Source organism: Nannospalax galili, unplaced genomic scaffold (genome assembly GCF_000622305.1).
Source record: "Nannospalax galili isolate Female #2095 unplaced genomic scaffold, S.galili_v1.0 scaffold235, whole genome shotgun sequence".
NCBI classification, from domain to species: Eukaryota; Metazoa; Chordata; class Mammalia; order Rodentia; family Spalacidae; genus Nannospalax; species Nannospalax galili.
Window position 1 is genome coordinate 2,750,877 of NW_008338118.1, and position 21,745 is coordinate 2,772,621.

Consider the following 21,745-nt stretch of genomic DNA (forward strand, 5'->3'; position numbering starts at 1 on the left):
AGGGAGGACTTCATTTAGAGACTGGAATGTTCGTGGTGGATCTATGCTGGCAAAACAAACACAAAAAACAAATTGGAGCAAGGCACCATGGGCATGTTTCTCAAAGGAGCCTGAGGCAGGTCCTTCAGGAGGTATTCCACAAGAGACTGCTGTTCTCAGGAGCCAACAGTACTGTGTGTTTCTGGCCCTGAAGACCCTCCAGCACACTGAGAGGTGCAGATGGAAGGCATCCGTACTGATGAGCTTAACATGAAGATGTTTAACAACAACAAAAAATTATGCAATACAAAGAAAAAAGCTTAATAAGAAAGCGATAAATGTTTGAATAGCTATAGAAATTTGTTTAGGTTGCCATTATACAAGTCAACAAGTTAAAGATTTTAAATTTACAAAATAAAAAGCTACAGTAGACTAAGTATAATAAATTATAAAATTAAAAAGATTATCTTCTTAAATTTACTGTCACCTAAGTGTACAGTGTTTTGAAAGACTGGAGTAACACAAAGTAATCACGTTTTACTGTCAAGGCAGCCCCACCCATCGAGTCACCTAGACTGACTTCCAGAGCAGCAAACTCTAGTCACAGAAAGCACCCCTCTCAGGCAGACCATTTTCATTTTTTATGCAATATTTTATATGTTTAGATAAACAAATGCCTTTGTGTTACACTGGCTTATGGTATTCAGCACAGTAACTTCCTGAGTATCCTTCTAGCCTAAGACTCTGCCATATGGCCTTGCTGTGTGGTGAGTTACACTGTCCGAGCTTGTGACGAACACACGTGATGACATCATCCAGCGACACAGTTCTCCAGTGGCATCTCCGTCACTAACAGATGTGTACCTATGTGCACATATTTGGTGACACTAAACATGCGCAACACTGTACCACCATGTTATATGAGGATTTTATGAACTCCAGATCCTGGAGCCACTGACACAGTACCAAACCGTAATCTCATAGTCTGGGAATGCAGCAATTCAGAATCCAGAGTAGTATTCTCAGAGCTCTAAGTTTAAAGGGCTAAACTAATACATAAATTTGAGAGTGATTTGATCCGTGAAAACCTTGGCAGCTCGCTTTTGGACTAAAAATTGTGTTTTAAATTGAAAGATGAAACAGGAAGGGCACGGGCTGGGGAAGGCAAGACCCTGTTCAAGGTGGCCTCTGGGACTCTATGGAAAGCAGAGGGTTTTCTTTCAGCTGCATTACATGTATTATTACAGTAATAACTTCAAACCTGAAGGATTTAGAAATCTAAGGACACAATGCTGAAGTTTTTAATACTGACCTTTGATATTAAATGTTCCCCTTAGTTCCTTTTCTTCACCAAAGAAACAAGAATAACTTCCCATTTGTTTGCTATTAATGATGGTGAACCTAGAAACAATTAAAGTTATTAATATAAGCTTAGTTCTCTGAAACATTTAATGAAAATGAAGACAGCCATTAATCAAAAGTTAAAAATAGAAAACATTCTATAAACATGCAAATCACAATATTAGCATAACGTTCAAGTGACAACAAAGCAAAAGAAGGCTTAATCAGTAAGAATATTCATAGTTAAGTGATTGTGGTGAACAGTGTCAACTCGTGCATACTCACATGTACTGGGTGTAAAAGGTGTTTCCTGTTATATTGACAGGATAATTATTTTCAAGTAGCTCATCACCTTTTTTCCAAGTCACATTGACTAAATTCAAGTCTCCAGAGGTTGTGAATTGGCACTGGAGTTCCATGACAGAAGGCCTTTCCAAAGTGATATTTTTTTCTACTGGTACACTGGAATGTTCTATTAATCACAAAAGAAAAAAAAAAGTCATGGAAGTTCCATTTATGGGGAAATTTAATATATATCCTCTTATACATAAATACTTTTTATGAAATATATATGTATTCTTATATACATACATACATACATACATAAACCACCTAAATTTTCAACAATGCTCTACTGATGGTTTCTTAATGTTCCATTCATTTGTTTGAAGAATTATTCTTCTGTAATACAGATCTGGTTCCTATCCTTATTCTCCTCCATAGGCATAGCTGAAGTTTCATACAACAGTAATATAAAGTTTTCATACAACAGTAATAGAATCAGAAAAGCCTAAGACTATCATTTATCTCCTTTAAATCTCAATCCTGGATGGGACAGAGGGGAGATACTGAAAAATAGATTCCATATGCTCTGACACTGTAGGAAAGACACAAGTCTAAGCATACACTGGTGAGGTGGGCATGGGGTGGCAGATCTAGCTCTGCTCAGTAAGCAGCCTCTTGACAGTTACTGCAGGAATGGAGACTCTGTCTTCTTAAAAATGTGGAGAGGCTGGATAAAAACTTAAGACGGAGGCTGACATAAGCTTCCTACAACTTTGAACATTCACTAAATTTAAAATGTGACTATGAATTTGGGTGTTTTTGATTTGGCTATGAAATGACTCCGAAAGCCTCATGTGCTGTAGGCGTGGTCCCCAGCTGGTATCATAAGTGATTAGATCATGAGAAATGAGACCTAATCAATGAACCGCTCACTGATGGATTCATAGCTTCACAACATTTTTGGACTTGATGGAAATGTCAGGAGGCAGAGCCTAGTCCAGGAAGCAGGTCACTGGAGTGGAGCTCTGAGAACATAAAGTTTGTCCTTGGTCTGTTTCTATTTCTTTCTATTTCCTGGCTGCTAAGAAGTGAACGACTTCGCTCTACCACACCCTTCCACCATGATGCTCTGCCTGACCATGAGCCATAAACAATGGACACAGCAAACCATGAAATGAAACCTCTCAGATCACTAGGCAGAATTGTCTTTCTGTAAGTTGTTTCTCTTAGATATCTCTCACAACAACAAATGTTATATAATTAAAGAAAACTAGGAATATGTATACATCTTTATGTATGCATATGCACAAACATTTTTAACAAACACTTTTTGAAGAATACAAATGAAATAAACATTCTTTTGAGCAAAGGATATGAGTTCTGAAATCTTTTAGCTGACTTTTAGCACTGACGCTTTCCAAAACACAGAAAGAATTGTAGCAAGTCCCCTCATAGCAATCAAGAAAAATCACCTCTAATCACTAGAGAATTATTCACACCGTGCCTGAGTCTACATGGCCACAGAACTCTCATGTCTCCTATTTTTCTCCTACAGATGATGTGCCTTTACAAAAGGTCATTTTTTGTTTTCCATAAATGATCTTTCGCTCCTTCTCCTTCCCCTATTAAGATGCTATGCACATGAATGTGGAGGAAATTATGTTAAGTACAATGTCAGGCAGAGGAATTTAAATGTAAATTTAAAATGACACAGTTTATATAGGCTAAAATAACAGCTGATCTTATAAATGTACAGAGTACAATAGTGGTACCAGGGCAGGGGAAAGGATAGTTAACAAGGACAAGGTGCAAATGGATGGGAGGAAAAGTTTCTAAAGTTCTGTGGCTCCCGACAAAAACCACAGTTGATACAATAATTACACACTTCAAAATAGCTAGCAGAGCCAGAGCCAGGCATGGTGGCTTTAATCTCAGCACTCCAGAGGCAGAGGCAAGTGGATCTCTGTGAGATCAAGGCCAACCTGGTCTATGTAGTGCTTTCCAAGTCAGTTGTGGCTACGGGGAGATCCTGTCTCAAACAAATCAACAAACAAAAAATAGTTAACATAGTTTGAATGATTCCAAACAGAGAAATGATAAATGTGTAAGATGACAGATTTGCCAATTACCACAATCAATTACACTGTACTATGAATAAAGCTCTCTTAAGAAGCCATCTCTATATTGAAGAGCCTCTAGACTGACCAGACCATCAACTATCCATTTGCACAGATGGACTATTGCAAATCAAAAGCCACAGTTATTCTGGACTACCTTTATTCCCTTTCAAGTGTTGTTGACTGCTGTATCTGACCTGACATCCTCGTGACTACTACAGCATCTTGATGGACCGCTGGTTTCCATCAATCTGAAAGCTAAGAATGCAGTAACATGCAGTAACACCAATGGTCATTGCTACAGCCACTACCCAACAGCCCCACCAATGTGCGCAGTGAACATACTGAATCACGACTTTCTCTTATTCTGTGACTACACAGTTTCACAGAACTTCCGCAATGAAATAGTTCATTCAAGGTAACTTGAATCTGTGTTCTGGGGCACCATGGTCACTTGTATTTGGTCTCAGAACAAAGTTATTTCTTTTAAAGCAAGGTTGTTTTGTTACATTGACAGTATGCATGTACTGAAGTTCCTCACTGTACCTGAAAAACTGTGAAATTATTGTATCAATCAATGTTTCTATTTTTAAAAAATATTATACATGACTCTAATCCTAAGTGCTTCCTGTCACATTTTTCAACAAATTACTATAATTATGATTAAATCTATCTTTTTTTTTTTTTTTTTTTTGACAACTTTGTGAACCTAAGAAGGTAAAGGAAAACTTCCTGCCCAAAAGTTTGGCTACAAAAATGAGACGGATAGGATTCTTGGCCAAGTTTGCTCATCCCAGAGTCTGTAGCTGATATGCTAAGACCTCAGACTGCAAACTTTATTTATCAGTAGTGGGAGTTCCAGTAGACAAAGTGGTTAGCATGTGGTACTTACCTACTTATCAGGAGGTCTCCCAGATTTCAGCTGGGATCCAGTCAAACAAGAAGAGTCAGAACCTCTCCTTTTCTTTCTTCAGCTTAAATTTCAGGCCCACAAACATTAACTTCTGTATTACACATGAACATACACAGAGAGAGAGGGAGAGAGAGAGAGAGAGAGAGAGAGAGAGAGAGAGACTCACATATATACACACTTGTAAAGAATAGAGTATTATCTTTAATTCTGAATTATAATCTTTTTTGGTTTTTTATTTTGTTTTTTTTTAATTTTGTCTGTTTTGTTTTGTCTGGGGTAGGGGCCCTGGAAAATGGCTCAGTGGTTAAAAGCATCAGCTACTCTTGCTGAGAACCCAGGTTTGGTTCCTGACACCTACATGGCAGCTCACAACCATCTGTAACTCCAGTTCCAGGGGATCTGACATCCTCTTCTGTCTTTAGCAGGAACTAGACATATATTTAATGCACATACATACATGCAGGTAAACACTTACATTAAACAAATGAACAGACAGATGATGATAGATGGATAGATAGGTGGATTGATGATGGATGATAGATAGATAGATAGATAGATAGATGATAGATGATACAGATGATAGATAGATGATAGATAAATAAATAGATGATTGACAGATGATAGATAGATATAGGTGATAAATAGATGATTGATAGATTATAGATGATAGATATATATAGATAGATGATAGATAGATAGATAGATAGATAGATAGATAATAGATAAGATGATAGATAGATGATAGATAAATAAATAGATGATTGACAGATGATAGATAGATATAGGTGATAAATAGATGATTGATAGATTATAGATGATAGATAGATAGATAGATAGATAGATAGATAGATAAATAGATAAATAGCTGATAGACAGATGAAGGAAAATATCAAACATGTATCTCGATTCTAACTATGCCACTGGATAAATAATGGAAGAAATTTTTATCTTTATAGAATCTCAGCATGTCAGTAAAAAGGAAATTATACATATAATACAATGCTACTTCAGCTAATGAGTCCTGGGTTGAGACATTCTGCATCAGTCACTGCTATCACTTCAGAAACAGACTCAGGTGCCCACAGTGGAAGAGCAGTCAACTACCCACCACGTCCTCTGGAGCAATCTGGTGGGGGAGGGGGAGAGTGCTGGGACTGATCAAGTCTAATTCTCAGTTTATAAAAAATCAGACAAAGAAGAAATAACATGCTGCATACCATGAAAATAATCAGCAAAATATAGACTATGGGAAAGACTCTACAGGATAAATAACCTGGTTCTTTCCAACAGATAACTTAAAAATAGGACAGGAAAGCAGCCATGTTTGAGAAACCAAATACTTTTTTAAGAAGTCTTTTTAAAAATGGCTAAATGTTTAGGGATGTAATGTTTATTGTAGTTGGGAAATAAAACAATATAAAAAAAAAGAAGAAGCTTCTACACAGATGTCTGAATAACAGTGGTATCCTTAAGGGTAGGGGACCATGCTGTGTCTGGAAGAGGGCACTATATAACTTCCCAAGTCCTTCTAGTTCATTCTTAAGGATTGAAGAGCCAAAGTACAGGAAAAAAGGCAGACAGAACTTAGGTTCATCAATTTAACTACATTTAAAACTTTATGAAATACTTTCTTAAGCAATGTTAAGGTGTAATGTTTGTGAACAGTTAAGTACAGCCAGTGTGAAATTCTTCGTGAGCACATGCTTGAAATAACTACTTGTATAATTGCAAATTGCTTAACTGAATTCCCTTCCCCCTCCCCTCACACACCACACCAGATAGTGAAAGGCTTTAGCAAGAGTCGAATTATGTAGGGGAAAAACTGAGTAAGTAAAATTGAAAGAATTTTCACATTTCTGCATATTTGCTGAGCGCCAACTACATACTAGAAATTATACTAGGTACTAACTAGTAATGAGAAAAAATACTTCATGGTGAACTATATTTAGTCCTGAGATGATGTTTACTGTCAATTTTTGTCACTGGGTATTTAGCTCTGAGTATTTTTTAAATTAATATTTTATTACTTCTTTGAGAACTTCATACCATGTATTTTGATCATATCCAACAAATGAAGATTTGCCAAAATTCATCCAAGATTTAGCAATATTCCAGAGAATGTGTCAAAATTATGTAAGAGAGCATGCCACCTGGATTTTACTAGATGAAGCTTTTGTCGAGCACTGCTTTCTTCTACTTCTGTCAAAACACAGCAGTTATTTCTCTACTTCCTTAGACCAATGTAAGAGCATTTTAAAGAAAAAGAAAAATGAACCTATTTCTACCTGAAATTAACATTTGAATATTTCTTCTTGTTTTTGAGAATGTTTGATTTGAGGAAATAACACTGAGCAATCATCCAAAAACATTGTTTATATCAGTTCTAGGAAAACTACAGAAATAGTTACATTGTTATAGCAAAATCAAATACATAAAATTATGATACTTCTATAGAAATATCTATGAAACCCAACACTATGCATGGTGCATATATGCCAATAAAAAAACTTAAAGCATAAAAATGACAATAGGTTTCTTACTATTAGTTCCAAGTAATTAACAGAAAATGAATTCAACACTGTAGCAATGAACATTTATCACTATTTTGGATACTCAGAATCTCACTCTTCCCTTTCCAGTAAATGTAGAGGCAGCAAAGGCCCCTGGGAATCGAAGCCTAGAACCGGGCATTCCTCCTCCCTACTCAACTTAGCCATGTCGCTAATTATCTTCTCCCACCCAGGGCTTTAAAGTTAGGAGTGCTTTAAGGACCTAGGCAGAACTAAGAAATTGCTCACAACAGGAATAGCAAGATGACAGCAGTGATGGTACATGTTTCGGTTTCTATCCCTCATCCCACATTTATTTACCCATCACCTGCTATTATGCCTTTCACCGACCTATCCATTTGACAACTTCACTAAAAACTTTGTGCCTTTTTACTCTAAGCACTGATACCATGTACCAACACCAACAGCAATATAATAACCATAGCATTTCAGTGGTCATTCTTATACATCTTACTTAGATCCTTGGCATTTCTAGAACTCATTTCCAATCTTTCTAACAATTCTGCTAGCCAAAATACATTCAGTAAATTTCTTCCTGGATTACTGAATAGTGACTGCTTTGGTGCTTGAGATTATGAGCCTAACACATACACACCTATCAAAATTCACAGGGAATATTTCAAGGTTGAACTTCTACTTAATGATTAATAGTTGGTAGTATTTATGTCATCTGATCCTCACAAAATCTATAATGTGGCCTCTATAATAAATGCAGCATGGTGGTGGTCACGACAGTTGTTCCATCCACCTGCGAGGCAATGCCAGAGGCTATTACATGGAAACAAAGTTAGGTAGAAATTAGAAAATAAATAGCAGATTTGGAGAAGAGAACTGACATGAAACTACTCTTCCACTGAGTTTTATTAAGAAAGGTCCATAAGCATAGGGAGCCATGATTGGGTCTTGAAGTGGAAAAGCCATTAGGAAAGATAGTGTCATAGGATAGACAACATGATGTGATAATGAAGGGATAGAGAGATCATTCAGTTCCTGAGAACAAAAGGGATTTCTGGCTCATAGATTTTCAGGGGAGAGTGGACAGGCACCATACCACATGACCTAGCCAAGCCTTGCCTATCTACCAGAAGTTACCAGGCACTGGTAAATACAAACTCGTAATTCAAGGTTGTCTTGAGCCTGTTCACAGCTACAAAGAGGAAGGTAACGGCAGGGTCACAGCAAGCATTATCAGCTCTGTCCAAGGACAAAGATCGCTGGGAGCACGGCACAATTCCTGGGAGAGAGGAAGTCTGGCTGCTAGAGGGTCTATGACCTAACAGGGAGCAGCAGTCCAGGGCTCAGAACAGCACAGCCCTGTCCCCAAACATTCCACGCCTCAGCTAGACCTCCTCTACTGCTCCTGGAACTACGTCATGTTTTGACATTTTCCCCTGTTTCTTTTCATTTACAAATCAAGACCACCTCATGACATTATAACATGCCTCCAATTTCCTATTGAACTTCAACTTTCTCTACCTTTTAAAAAATATTTTTATTGAGTTTTGTAACATTTCATATAATAGATCTAAATCAAATTTAGGCCCCCCTCTCCCATCTGCACTCCCCCACAGCCCCCCACACACTGGATTTCATGCATTTGGTCATATATGTTAAATCCTTGCACCAGATGTCCCTTGGTGCAAGTTCATCCACTGGAGTCTAGTCAGCCTGTGTAGAGCCACTCCCTTAAAGATCTACTCTCCCTCAGCCCACAGTAATAAGTTGCCAATAGCTCCTAGGCTAGGGTTGGGCCCTGCTGCCCATTTCCCCAGTTCTATGCTGGGTTTTTGTCTGATTGAATTGCCATGGGTCTTAGGCATGCAGTCACCATTGTTGTAAGATCATATGAGAAATTTTCCAGAGTCCCCAAAGCCCCTATTTCTTTACGTTTATGCACCAACCTTGGATCTTACAATCTTTATGCCCCCTCTTTCACAATGGTCCCTGAGCCATGGGTGGGTGAGGTTTTATGTACAAGTCCTATTCAGGGACTCAGTCTCCTGTTCTCTAAAACTTAGTCGAAAGCCCAAACTTCTTTACCTTGGTGGAAAAAGCTTCACTATGTACATTTCTTTTTTTTTTTTTTTTTGGTCTTTTTGAGACAGGGTCTCCCTGTAGCCCCAGCTGTCCTGGAACTCACTATGTAGACCAGGCTGGCCTTGAACTCACAGAGACCCTCCTGCCTCTGCCTCCCGAGTGCTGGGATTAAATGCCTGCGCCACCTCGCCTGGCCTGGACATTTCATTTTAATACAAGGGAAGAAGAGCAGAGTGTCCAATCAGTCCACCTCCCACTATTAAGGACTGTCTCCCAGGTGACTGGTTCCTCCGAGGGGTGGGGCCTCCAGTGGAGAATGGACTGGGGAGGGGTTTTCTGCACCATCTTGGACACAAGCAGAGAGCCAGAAGAGCAGGCAGGGAGAGAAAGATGGCCCTGGAGCCTCACCCACATGGAGGCAGAGGGAGCATTTCCCAACCTGGAACGAGACTACAGGCCCAAGATGCGTGAGCGAAAGTTAACGGAGACTATGGGCAGGCCGTAGGAGCATCTGAAATGGCGGACTCTGAGTGTAAAGTTCCCCCATTTACCCTCTCCCTACGTAAGGGCATAAACCATAATAAATTCACATTAAAAAAATTATATGGTTTGTCTGACCATGCAAGAGGCCCAAGAAAACTCTGGCAACAAAGACGATTTAGATTTTGAAGAGGATTGTTCTGTTGGTGTTCAAAATTATTTGATAGCAGAACAACATCATAGGAAGTGTCAAGTAATGTCGTCTACCCTGTTCCCCCTCCGACATACACACTGATGGATACATGGGTCAGTGGGTGAAGGCCAGATGCCAATGTAGAAAGCATGCAGAATGGGCTTCTTCATCCCTTATCTTCTTTCCCCATCATAATTCCACCAAGTAGAAAAAATTATTTTTAAAAAAGTGGATTTTCCTCAAAACAGAGTTAAACACAGAGGTCCTGGGACCTACCAAATCCAAGTTAGAACTCATCAAAACCTAATGTGGGCTTTTCAAGGCCCACTGCTTTGGTAATGAACTTCTCCAAACTGCAGGCACATCTGCCCTTGAATTTAGTCCTAAACCAATGGTTTATGCCTGACACTACCAACTTCTGAAATGCTAAAAATGCAGATGGCCGAGCCTCCTCCCAAAGATTTTGATTCTGCAGGCCTCAAAACATGCATTCCAGTGGACACCCTATGCCTCCTCCTCAGGGAGGCCTCCAGAACTGCTTTCTTTTTTGTTGTTGTTTGTTTTGGTCTTTTTTTTGAGACAGGGTCTTCCTGTAGCTGCAGCTGGCCTGAATTCGCTATGGAGATCAAGCTGGCCTTGAACTCACAGAGATTCACCTGCCTCTGCCTCAGAAGTGCTGGGGAGTGCTGGGACTAAACCAGCCAGAACTGCTTTCTTAACTGCTCCCCACTCATATCTTTGTTTATTGCCTGTGCTTGACAATGGCATTGCCATTTAAATTAATTTGTTCACTTATTTATTCCTAGTCTCCTCTTCACTTACTAGAATATAGACAGTAAACTGCCCTGTTCACCACTGTAAACCAAGCTCTTCATAAATTGTGGCTGAGATTGGAGAAATAGCCCATCAGTTAAGAGTTCTTGCAGCTCTACCAGAGGACCAGAGTTCAGGTCCCCACACTCAAGTAAAATGGCTCACAACTGTCTGTAACTCCAGGTCCAGGAGATCAGATGACCTCTTCCGGCTTCTTAGGGTACCCACACATATGTGCATGTACACACACAGACAGACAGACACACACACATTAAAAAAAAATAAAATAAATCTAAAAAAGCCATAAAATTTTGCTGTGGTGACTTTAATAATTCAAATGGTCCCTAGAACATACTATATAAAATACTACATCATTTCTTTATTAAAAGTTTTTGGTTTATTTTTATTTTATGTGTATGAGTGTTATGCCTGCATGTTAAATGCAACCATATTGTGCAGTGCCCACAGAGAACAGAAGAGGGTGTTCGATCTTTTGGATTTGGAGTTATGGACAGTTGCTAGCCACCATGTGGGTGCTGGAATTCAAACCCAGGTCTTCTGAAAAAGCAGCCAGTGCTCTTAATTTCTGGGTCATCTCTCCAGACCATGAATCATTTCTCTTTAATAAGTAAGGCACCTACAACTGGTGAGGTGCTCAGCAGGTAAAGCACTAGTTCTACAAGCCTGACAACCTGAATTTGATCCCTGGGACCCAAGTGGTAGAAGAAGAGAACAGGCTACTGTCAGTTGTCCTCTGACCTCCACAAGTGTGCCATGGCACACATGCACCCACACTGATACACACACATTAAGAAATATACATACACATTAAGAAATATAAAATAAATCTAGAGGAAAGTTTTTAGGTGGCTGGAAAGATGGCACATCAGTTAAGAGCACTGGCTGCTCTTGCAGAAGACCCAGGTTCAGTTTACAGAACTCACATGGAGGCCACCAGTTCCAGGAGATGCTTCCATGAGCACTGCATACATGAGATGCACAGAAACACATGCAAGCAAAACACTCATAAGCATAAAATAAGAATTAAAATATAAAAAAATTTAAATTTTAAGTGAAGTCTACAAACTATGAAAATAATAGGTGAAAACATACAAAGAAACTTCACTACAAAAACACACTATGTAGAGGCTGGGATAGCTGAGCCAGTAAGTGCTTGCCAAGCAAGTACAAAGATTTGAGTATGGATTCCCGTCACCTACAAAAAAGCAGGGTGTAGCCAGGCCTGGTGGCACACCTTTAATCCCAGCACTTGGGAGGCAGACGCTGGCAGACCTCTGTGAGTTTGAAGCTAGCCTGGTCTACATAGGGAGTTCTAGATCATCAAAGATGATATAATGAGGCCCTGTCCAAAAAAAAAAAAAAGTAGGGTACAGTGGTGCAGACCTATAATCCCAAAGTTTGGGGGCAGAGACAGAAGGACTCCTCAGTCTTTCTGGCCAGCCAATCAGTGAGATACTCTATCTCAAAAATATGGTGGAGTTAGATTAAGGAAGACATCCAACATCTACCTCTGATCTCCACATGCAAACACGTGCGCACACACACACACATGCACACACACACACACACACACACACACTCAACCATGTGCTCACATACACATTAAGAAAACTATATAAAAACTTAAAGGCAAATGGGAGAAATATTTGTAAGTTTTTCTAAAAAGTACAAGCAAATGGTATCTGTCCTTTATTCCTACCTCGTTTACATAATTTTTTTAAAAACCAATAATAAAGTTGGTAAAAGGTATTAATAGATAACTATAAACATGCCTATGCAAAAAGTATGTCTAAATCTAAAATGCCAATTAAAACAATATTTCAGCTCCAACATTCACAAAGAACAAAGCTCAAAGAGTCTGATGGCATCCAGTATTAGTGAAGACAGAGAAAATTATGCTCAAACATGTGGGTGTAGGAAGGAACAAACTGTCCAAATATCTTGAAGGGCAATTTTGCAGTATCCATTAAAATAAAAGCACACATCATTTCTAAGTCAGTAATTCTATTTGGTGGTATTTATCTTAGAGAACATTCAAAATTATTCCCAGGGAATTTTCTGTAGGGGGTTTATTACTATATAATTTATAATAGAAAATATGTGTAAGCAAGCTTCTTATGAAAAAAATATCTAAGCAAGCCTGTGCATTTATACTATATATACACATAAAAGTAGTCTTCTGGGGAAGGGAGAGTCAGTTTTCTTTTAAGGGTGTGGCTCCTGGTAGGTCAACCGTGTTCCAGTGGACATGGACGGCCCAACACCCGGGACTATAGGGGTAACACAAACTGGAGAGGATGGGTTATTTTTAAAAAACTGAACTGGAGTTACAGTCAGTTGTCAGCCACCATTGTTGGTGCTGGGCACCAAACCCAGATCCTCTGCAAGAGCAGTAAGTGCTCTTAACCACTGAGCCTTCTCTCCAGACCCCCAGCTTTTCTTTCTGTATGGTATAGTGGCCATTTCTCATATTTTCAACAATTCCTCTCTTTTATCCACAGAGCATTTCTGTAGTGTGCACCAAGAACATCTAAACCTGATGCTCCTTGGCAGACAGTGTCAGAGGTGCCTTGATCACTTTGCACTTGCCTGGTATCACAATTTCAGTGTTCACTGCGCAGCCGGGGAGGAGGACGCAGCCTTCTCAACGGTCTTCACTGCTTTCCTGTGTAAGAAAACCCTGCAAGGGTTCATTTCTGTGTTACTTCTCAGCATGGAGCCTCCTATGTAGTGCAAATAATATAAATTTGCACCCTACACTACTCTTTGAGGTGCGTTCATGTTTTTGAAGAATCAGAATTGGGGGGCTTTGGAAGGCTTTTTTTTAATTTTATATTTCAACTGACAGGAATGAGCCTTGAGCTTTTAGCACTGAATAAAGCTAAAAACAAAAACAAAAACAAAAAAAGAAAACAGAAAGGAAACCAATTTGTTCATTTGTCCTCTCTTTGTGCTCAGCTCATTTCTTTCCCTTAGGTCAAACCTCCCACTGTGTGTTGCTTAGGAAGGATCAGTTTTCTGAGGTTTCTGGTTTTTCCTCCTGCCTTTGCATGCAATCGAGGCTGTGTTGCTTGCATGACTCTAAAATCTGAAGCATGGTTGAGACAACACAGCATGCGTCTACAGTTGTGATGACCTGGTCACCAGTTTGGGTTAAGAGATGGCATCTTTCCTGTGTGCTTCATTAACGCTTGACAGAAGGGCTGTATTTTAGATATGCCTAGATGTGGCAGGAAGGGTTCAGAATCTTTCATTTGCTATAATACTGGTAGGATGTATTAATAGCATTTAAAAACAAACTCAATGTTACACAATGAAAAGTTAATAAAAAATAATCAGTTACCAGACACACAGAATCAGTACTTCTCTGCGGGAGCTTTACTGAAGATGTGGCTTCTGACTTAATCCTTAAAGAAAGAGAGAATTTCAACACCAGAAGAGGAAGTGGTGGGACTATGACAGATCTGGCTCTCTGCCCCACTTATACTATGTCCTGTGCCTGTTAGCACTATCATCTAGCATTTTGGTGACATTGTTTATTAAATGTTCACAACCCTGTGATTTTAAATCCTGCAGTTGTGACACAGAGGCAGGTTGCTAGAGTTTGGATGTGGACTGTCACCCCAGGGGTCCATGTGCTGGAGATCTGGTCTGGATGGTGCTGAGCTGATGGAACGTTTAAGAGATGGACTAAAGTCAGTTGTCCTCAGATCATTAGGGACCCCGTAAAGGGAACGGGTAGCTTTACTGGTAGCTCTCAAGGAACTTTTTCTTCTTAGGAGAAAGCTGTTATCAAAGGAGTAAGCCTGGCTTCACCCAGCTCTCCCTTCCTCCTGATTCAACACATAGTGACATGGGGGCTTCACCCTCCCACAGTGGTATTCAGTGGAGACCGTGGCTTGTTGTTTGGACTTTGAACCTCCAAACATGTGAGCTAAACAAACCTCTTTAGCAGTAGCCTGATACAGGTATTTTACTGTAGGGAGAAGACGACTGATACTCGGTGCTACCGTCATTTATGTACATAGCAAGGAGGATAAATTTGTCCTTGAAGGACATATAGCCCTCATACATAAAGGTCTGAGATACCACTAAACATTCTACAGTGCCCAAACAGCTCCCCACGACAAAGAATTGTCCAATTCAAAATGTCAATATTTCTGCTCCTGAGACCCCTGGATGAGTCAAAGCTGCCTGCAGCTGCTGTCACTTGTGTTGCTACTGCGGAACTCTGTTCCATTCCCTCTTTCACTCTGTGAATGTTTAAAGCTCACATTGTCAGCTGTACTCAAACACACATGCATATATGTGCACACAGACACACACACAGAGCTCACATTTTTTAACACACACACATACACACACAAAAAGACTCACACTTTTCTTCTTATATAACACTAATTTTTATAATAAATTGATGAATACATCTTGAAAATATCATGAGAAGCTGCAGCCCACTGGAGTCATTCTAGATTCTTCTCTGAAACAAGCAGTCCAGGAGATCAAATGCACAGGCCCTCTGGCCTCCTTCATTTACTCAGCTCACTGGCTCCACAACTGGGTCTAGGCAAGAGAGCTCTATTTCCTCATCTCCGATGACATTTGCCAACCTTACAGTGGCCTAATCAGCATATGTGCGCCCCAAGGTCTGCTACTGCTTCCTCCTGCCCTCCTAGTACCAGGTCAGCTGCTCACACCTCAGCTGGTAAGCACACCATCCTTTGGGTCAATATGCTAAGAGCTCACACAGTGGTCACCAGCTTGACCAGGAAAGCAACCATCTGATGTCTTGATTTTAATTTTATTGTTTAGATTACAACATTGATGCACCACACAGTATAGTTTGCAGAGGAAAAAACGCTGAAAGTAGCACTTTAATGGCAGCAGCGTAAACAATAACTGCTAAATAGTCCATTATCGAAAGACACATTTTCAGAACCCAGTGATAGCAGAAAGTCAGTGAAAGAGGGAAATAAATGGACATTTTGTTCCTGGTGAGGTCAGTTAGACTTCACAAATTCATTATTCAGAAAATGCAGTTTTGAAGATTAACCTACTTAGAAGTTAAAACACTAAATGTAACATTATTTCACAGTTTTTTTAATATATCACTTTAAAACTATTATCAGTCTCCTTAAAATAGGTATAGTTGTTTTGGCAATACTAAAAAAAAAAAAATGAGTGATTTGGCATTAAAAATACTTGGCACAGCACAGAGTCTGGAACCAGACTGTCTGAGTTAAAAACCCAACTCCCACTTGGGGCTTTGATCAATTCACTTAATCTGTTTGTGTTTCTCCATTCCCATCTAAAAATTACAAACAGTAATAGTGTTCACCTCACAGGATTGTTTTGAAGATTAAATTCTAATGCGAAAACAATGTACATGACACACAACACCACAAGTCTGTTAAGCAAACAAAAAATTTTTAAATAATAAATAAATAAACAATCAGGTGTTTTGTTCTGTTCTGTTTTCAAACAAAAGCCCATGTTTTTCATTCTCCCAGGCACAGGGCCCACGTTTCCCTTTCTCACTAATAAATTTATTGAGAGCAGCCAAAGTTATCATTCTGACTCAAAATCTGAAACTAAGGCATTGTCCTTGACTCTCTGGACCAAGAAAAAAAGCGTTAACTTGACAGAAAGATCAACTTTCAAAATAGCCAGAGGGAAAAGGAGAAATAATTAAGTAGCAATATGGCAAATTATCATGAGCACTGTTTACAAACAAGGGTGGCAATGAAAGCACTCTGATTGCACATCACACAAGCAACCCTATGACAACAAGCAAACACCCTCTACTTGGGTGGAGGCCAGAGAATCAGAAGCTCAATGCCAACTACGGCTACACAGCAAGTTCAAGGCCAGACTAGAGTGAACGAGACCCTTTCTCGGAAGGACAAGCTGAAAATCCTGCCAGTAGCTGGGATGGTGGCCCACGCTTCTCATGCCAGCACTTGGGTGGAGGCCAGAGAATCAGAAGCTCAATGCCAACTACAGCTACACAGCAAGTTCAAGGCCAGACTAGAGTGAACGAGACCCTTTCTCGGAAAAAAAAAAAAAAATCCTGTCAGTAAGGAAATCCTTACTGTTCAAATTTAAATTCCATAATCTTGTACATGCTGCTCCAGAGATGAAGACTTTTGAAGGGAAAGCAAGAATCCTACATGAAAATGCAACTTTTGAAGAGATTTAATTTTATGAGAACTACTGCAACAGAAGAAAAGCTCGAACCTTAAATCTTTCGTGTCTCAATGTCAAACAAGGCTCTCTTTTATAGAGTGCAGGCCAGCCTACTGGTACGTCAGGGGATATGGGCAAATGAGAGCACAGAAGGCGTGGTCAGGCTTGGTCGCCAGTTCTTAGATGCTCTGCATTTTAGTGCTTCCTCAGACTAGGAGCAGGGTGAATAAAGTACAGGGGTCCATGAGGAAGAGGAAAACAGGAAGTTTGGAGGCAGCTAGGCAATCAAGGAACAGGTGACTGTGAACAACTGTTCTTTTCATAACTGCAGGACTGCTCACTGAATTATTAGAATAAAGAATAGCTAAGAGTTATAGCTGTAGATTAAATAAATACCCAGCTTGACATCAATTAACAAGGCATTTCTTGCTGTGGCCCTAAGCACTGACTTCTAAGCAGTGCCCTGAACCCACTCTGTCACACTGGTCAAAGGATTTGCAAACAGATTCTCATTTGAGTGTTTCTTAAATGTTCCATCTCATAGAAGAAACCAAGAACTAGAACAAGCACAAAACAAAAGAACAACTAACATAGGAACACCGCAATGATTTTTACAAGAATAAATTCCAAATGCTGGAATGAGAGCATTTGGAACAAGCAAGAGCTGTACAAAGTTATAAAAATGCCCTACACTGAAGCTCAGTGCAAATATTTCACTGGCATCCGCTAGGAAAACACACGTGCATGCATACACACGCACACATGTGCACACAGTTTCTAATCACCTGAAACAGAAGTAGAGAAACAGTTCAAAAGACTGAGAAACAGTTAAAAACCAAGTATCAAAAAAGTAAAATATTACTGTCTTAACAAACAAGCCTAAACTAGTTGAAACTCTGATTTTACTATTTTATTACTGTTAGAACAAACTAGTAATTTAAAAAAATCTGCAACTTTTTTTCAAATATTAGAAACCAAAGCTGTAAAAGACTAAAGCAGCAACTTAGGTACAAAAGTCTCTTAAAAACTTCTTTGGGCATTGTAGTATTTGGTACAGTTACCTGTGAGCGATATGTTATGAATCACAGAGGAAAGATTTGAGTACTTTGCCAGCATTTCTTCTCGAAGACGTAGACTTGTAAAAGGTGAACCTGTAAGACAAATGACATGCAATTACACATCCTTCCCCAAACTAAGGGACTGTTAAAGACCAGTGTGGGTGGAACTCAGGAGACAAAGGCAGATGGAGCTCTGTGGTGGAGGCCAGCCTGGTCTACACAGTCTGTATAGGCTAGCTGGGGCTAAAAGGAGACCTGTCTTAAAAACAAACAAACAAAAAACAGTTTGGGGTTGATGAGATGGCTCAGCGGGTAAAGGCACTTCCCAAGTGTGATGACCTGAGTTTAATCCCCAGGCTCCAAATGGTAGAAGAACACAACTCCCACAAACTGTCCATCTTCTAACCTCTACACACACACACACACACACACACACACACACACACACACACTGCTAAGAAGGCTCTATCAACATTCCTTTCCTAATGAAAATCCTTTTTTTTCCCATTCATGAGCATAGTTCAAATGGAAGTTGTATTAAAGAAACAATATAATAAGATCAAGGCAGATGTCACTTGCTCGGTGATACTTAGGAAGGAAAGGGTGGATGGGAAGGCCAGAGCTGCTGTGTAGGCCACTGCTATTGAATTCTGTAAAGCACGTGCTTTGCTATCTTTGCCTCCTTCCTGGGAGACCTCCTTTCTTGGCCTAGCTGACTCCAGGACAACATGCCCTAATGGCTTTCTCACCACATTCCTTATTCCTGACACAAGCATGGGACCTTTTTCCAGATGATCTAGTGTCACTTATGATGGTGATTATTATTCACACTACAGGTCACAGTAAGAGAATGACACAGGCTGAAAATAATGCTTCGTACCATTCTTATTCCTACTCCACTTAACCAAGGACGCAGAAAAGCACCTGATTCATGCTATCTATGTGCTGCTGAGAAGCAAGAAACAAAGGCCCAATAGGAGTTCTTTCCACCAAATTTGTGATTGAGAGTCATTAAAATTTCAGAGTAGCACCGATTTCTGGCATTAGTTGTCATAGCTTGTGTATTTCACACAAGTTTGGCAGGAGATCTACAGAGTGTGAGGCCTGACTCTGGAGGTAGCATGAGGGTGAAGGTCATGGTAGACGATCAGCTAAGGTGTGTGTATGGGTGGGGGGACTGGTTTTCCTTTCCAGGCCCTATTTCAGAAAAAAGTCATCTACAATCTACATTAGAACAAAGGGAGAAAAGTGGTCTAAGTCTGAACTTGACAAAATCTCAGCTTATAGCAATTCAAAGAATAAAAGAAAGAAAAAAAAAAAGCTGCAGGAAGCAAGGAAATCTGGAAAGTTCTAGAATGTACTAGCTATCTGGGCCATTTTCCAATTACCAGTTCAGGTTCAGGGATTAAAATATACAATCAGTGGTCCAGAGCTGTAGGCTAACTCTACATGCCTTCAAGGAATCAATCTTTATCAGGCTCCACTTTTACCTTTTAACCACATGTGCAAAAGAATATACATGATGGGGTTGGAGAGACTGCTTAGTGGTTAGGAGCATTTGCTGGTCTTGCAAAAGACCCAGGTTCAGTTCCCAGCACCCACATGACAACTAACAACCTCTTGTAACTCTAGTTCCAGGGAATCCAACACCCTCTTCTAGCCTCTGTGGGTACTACAGGCAAAACATCATACACATAAAATAAAAATTAAATCTTTTTAAAAATGGGTAACTAGGATTATTTTTCCTTTGGGAAATGTTCCTTTAAAAGGCAACATACAGGCTGGAGAGATGGCTCAGCAGTTAAGAGCACTCAGTGCTCTTACAGAGGACCCAGCATCCACATAGCGACTAACAACCGTCCATATCTCCAGTTCCGGGGGGATCTGACACCTTCCTCTGACTCCCATAGGCATTGCACTATGTGGGTGCACTTACACATACGCAGGCAATACACTCATACAACATAAATAAATAAATAAATAAATAAATAAATAAATAAATAAATAAGTAAATAAATATTTACAAAATAAAAATAAAAAAGAGGCAAAATATGCAAATGCCTTGAGTGTTCAAGTAAAGTAAAAGTGAGCTCTATTTGGACAAGATATTTTGTGATCAAGAAAGTGGGACTATAAACCTTACTGCTTCTTGAGGACAGCTGGCAGCGAAGGGCTGACTCAGCTGGCATGTGTGCAAAAGAAACTGGCAGGGGAAGACAGATGTGGTTTAGATATTTCCCTAAAAGGATTAGGCTGAGTCGCAAACAAAGTACAAAATGGAAAATGGAGAGGCAGGAATCTTGCATTCTAATCCAAGTTCTGTCGGTGGCTTGTGACTTGAAGTATCACAATGTGATACACCCAGCTCATTGCTTTGATGACATGTGTCTCCACCATAAACTTCATGTCATAAGGAAAAGGGATGAGACGGACTAGAAAAGTCATATGAATATTGAGTGAGGGTGCCAGGTTCAATACACGCATCCTTCAAGTTACTACAATCACCCTTTTTTTAATCATTTCTGGGCATTTTGCACTTAGCATTTTCTTATAGGCAGTGGCAAAACATCAACATAAAAGAATAACAACAGTTGTTCCAGAGATTAAGCAATTTTTCTTCCCCCTTTGCAGGGTAGATGATGCCTGAAGATACTGAATCAAAGAATTGAGTAGCAAACTAATTTTCATCTATTATTACTTTATGTGAAATATGTTTTCACATGGTTATTTCTCACTTATTACATTTTAAAACAGATCTTGCTAGAGAAGCTTATAATTTATGCTATTAACACTATCAAATAAACATTATAGTATTTACTCAAAATTAAGTTAGCTGGGCATGGTGGCACATGCCTTTAATCTCAATACTCAGGATGCAGAGTGCGCTCAAGGCCAATCTGATCTGCATATGAAGTTTCAGGTGAGCCAAGGCTACACAGTGAGACCATCTAAAAAAAAGCTAACATTTTTTACATATTTAACTTTTGTGTTTTGTTTCATTAAAGCAAACTGAAAAGGATATAAGAACTAAAAAGTACTACAAAACTGCACTTATCTTTAATATTTTGTTTATGGAAGGAAATAAATCCAACTACATCTCCCATAAGAAGAAATATTCCCTCTAAGCTGGGCCTAATGGTGCAGGCCTATAATCCTTGGCTGACGCAGGAATATTATCAAGTTGAAGGCCTGCCTGGGCAACTCTGTGGAATCCTGCCTCAAAGCCGAAAACAAGACTGGGAATACACCTCAGTGGGAGATCACTTGCCAAGCATGTGCAAAGCTAAGGGTTCAATCACCAATACCAAAAGAAAAAGGTTAAAAGGGGGATATTCTAATATCTCTTCATTCCATTTTAATATTTTGTAAAATTTTTCAATTTGTGTGTAAAATGGCATGAACTGAGGACAGGAGCGTAGCTCAGTTGTAGAACATTTGCCAGCATGCATAAGACCCTGGGTTCAATCCCCAGAGTCACAAACGGTTGTGATTATTAAGATAAATACAATATTCGTCTCATCTACATATTTATTGCTATTAATATGCATAACTAAGGCTTTAATAAATATCCATTTTCAGCATTCTTATACACAGCATTACACTTATACAATCCAGTTATAAAACTACTACAATATATTATATATATATATATATATATATACACACACACATATATAAAACATATACTGGTGATAACACATTAACTTGAATAGGAGTGTATTTCATCATTGAAGCAGTGTTGTATGTAACCT

At 39.4% G+C, this 21,745-nt stretch overlaps 1 protein-coding gene across 1 annotated transcript in view; it reads right to left on the reverse strand.

Moving 5' to 3' along the window:
- The window catches only part of Emb (embigin), a 58,930-nt gene that overhangs the window by 24,270 nt on the left and 12,915 nt on the right, over positions 1-21,745 (reverse strand). Inside the window, exons 2-4 of the mRNA XM_017798107.2 lie at positions 17,997-18,086; positions 1,606-1,792; positions 1,292-1,380 (exon numbers count right to left, since the gene is read on the reverse strand). Of these exons, the coding sequence (XP_017653596.1) occupies positions 1,292-1,380; positions 1,606-1,792; positions 17,997-18,086 (366 nt within the window). The remainder of the gene's footprint in view (positions 1-1,291; positions 1,381-1,605; positions 1,793-17,996; positions 18,087-21,745) is intronic.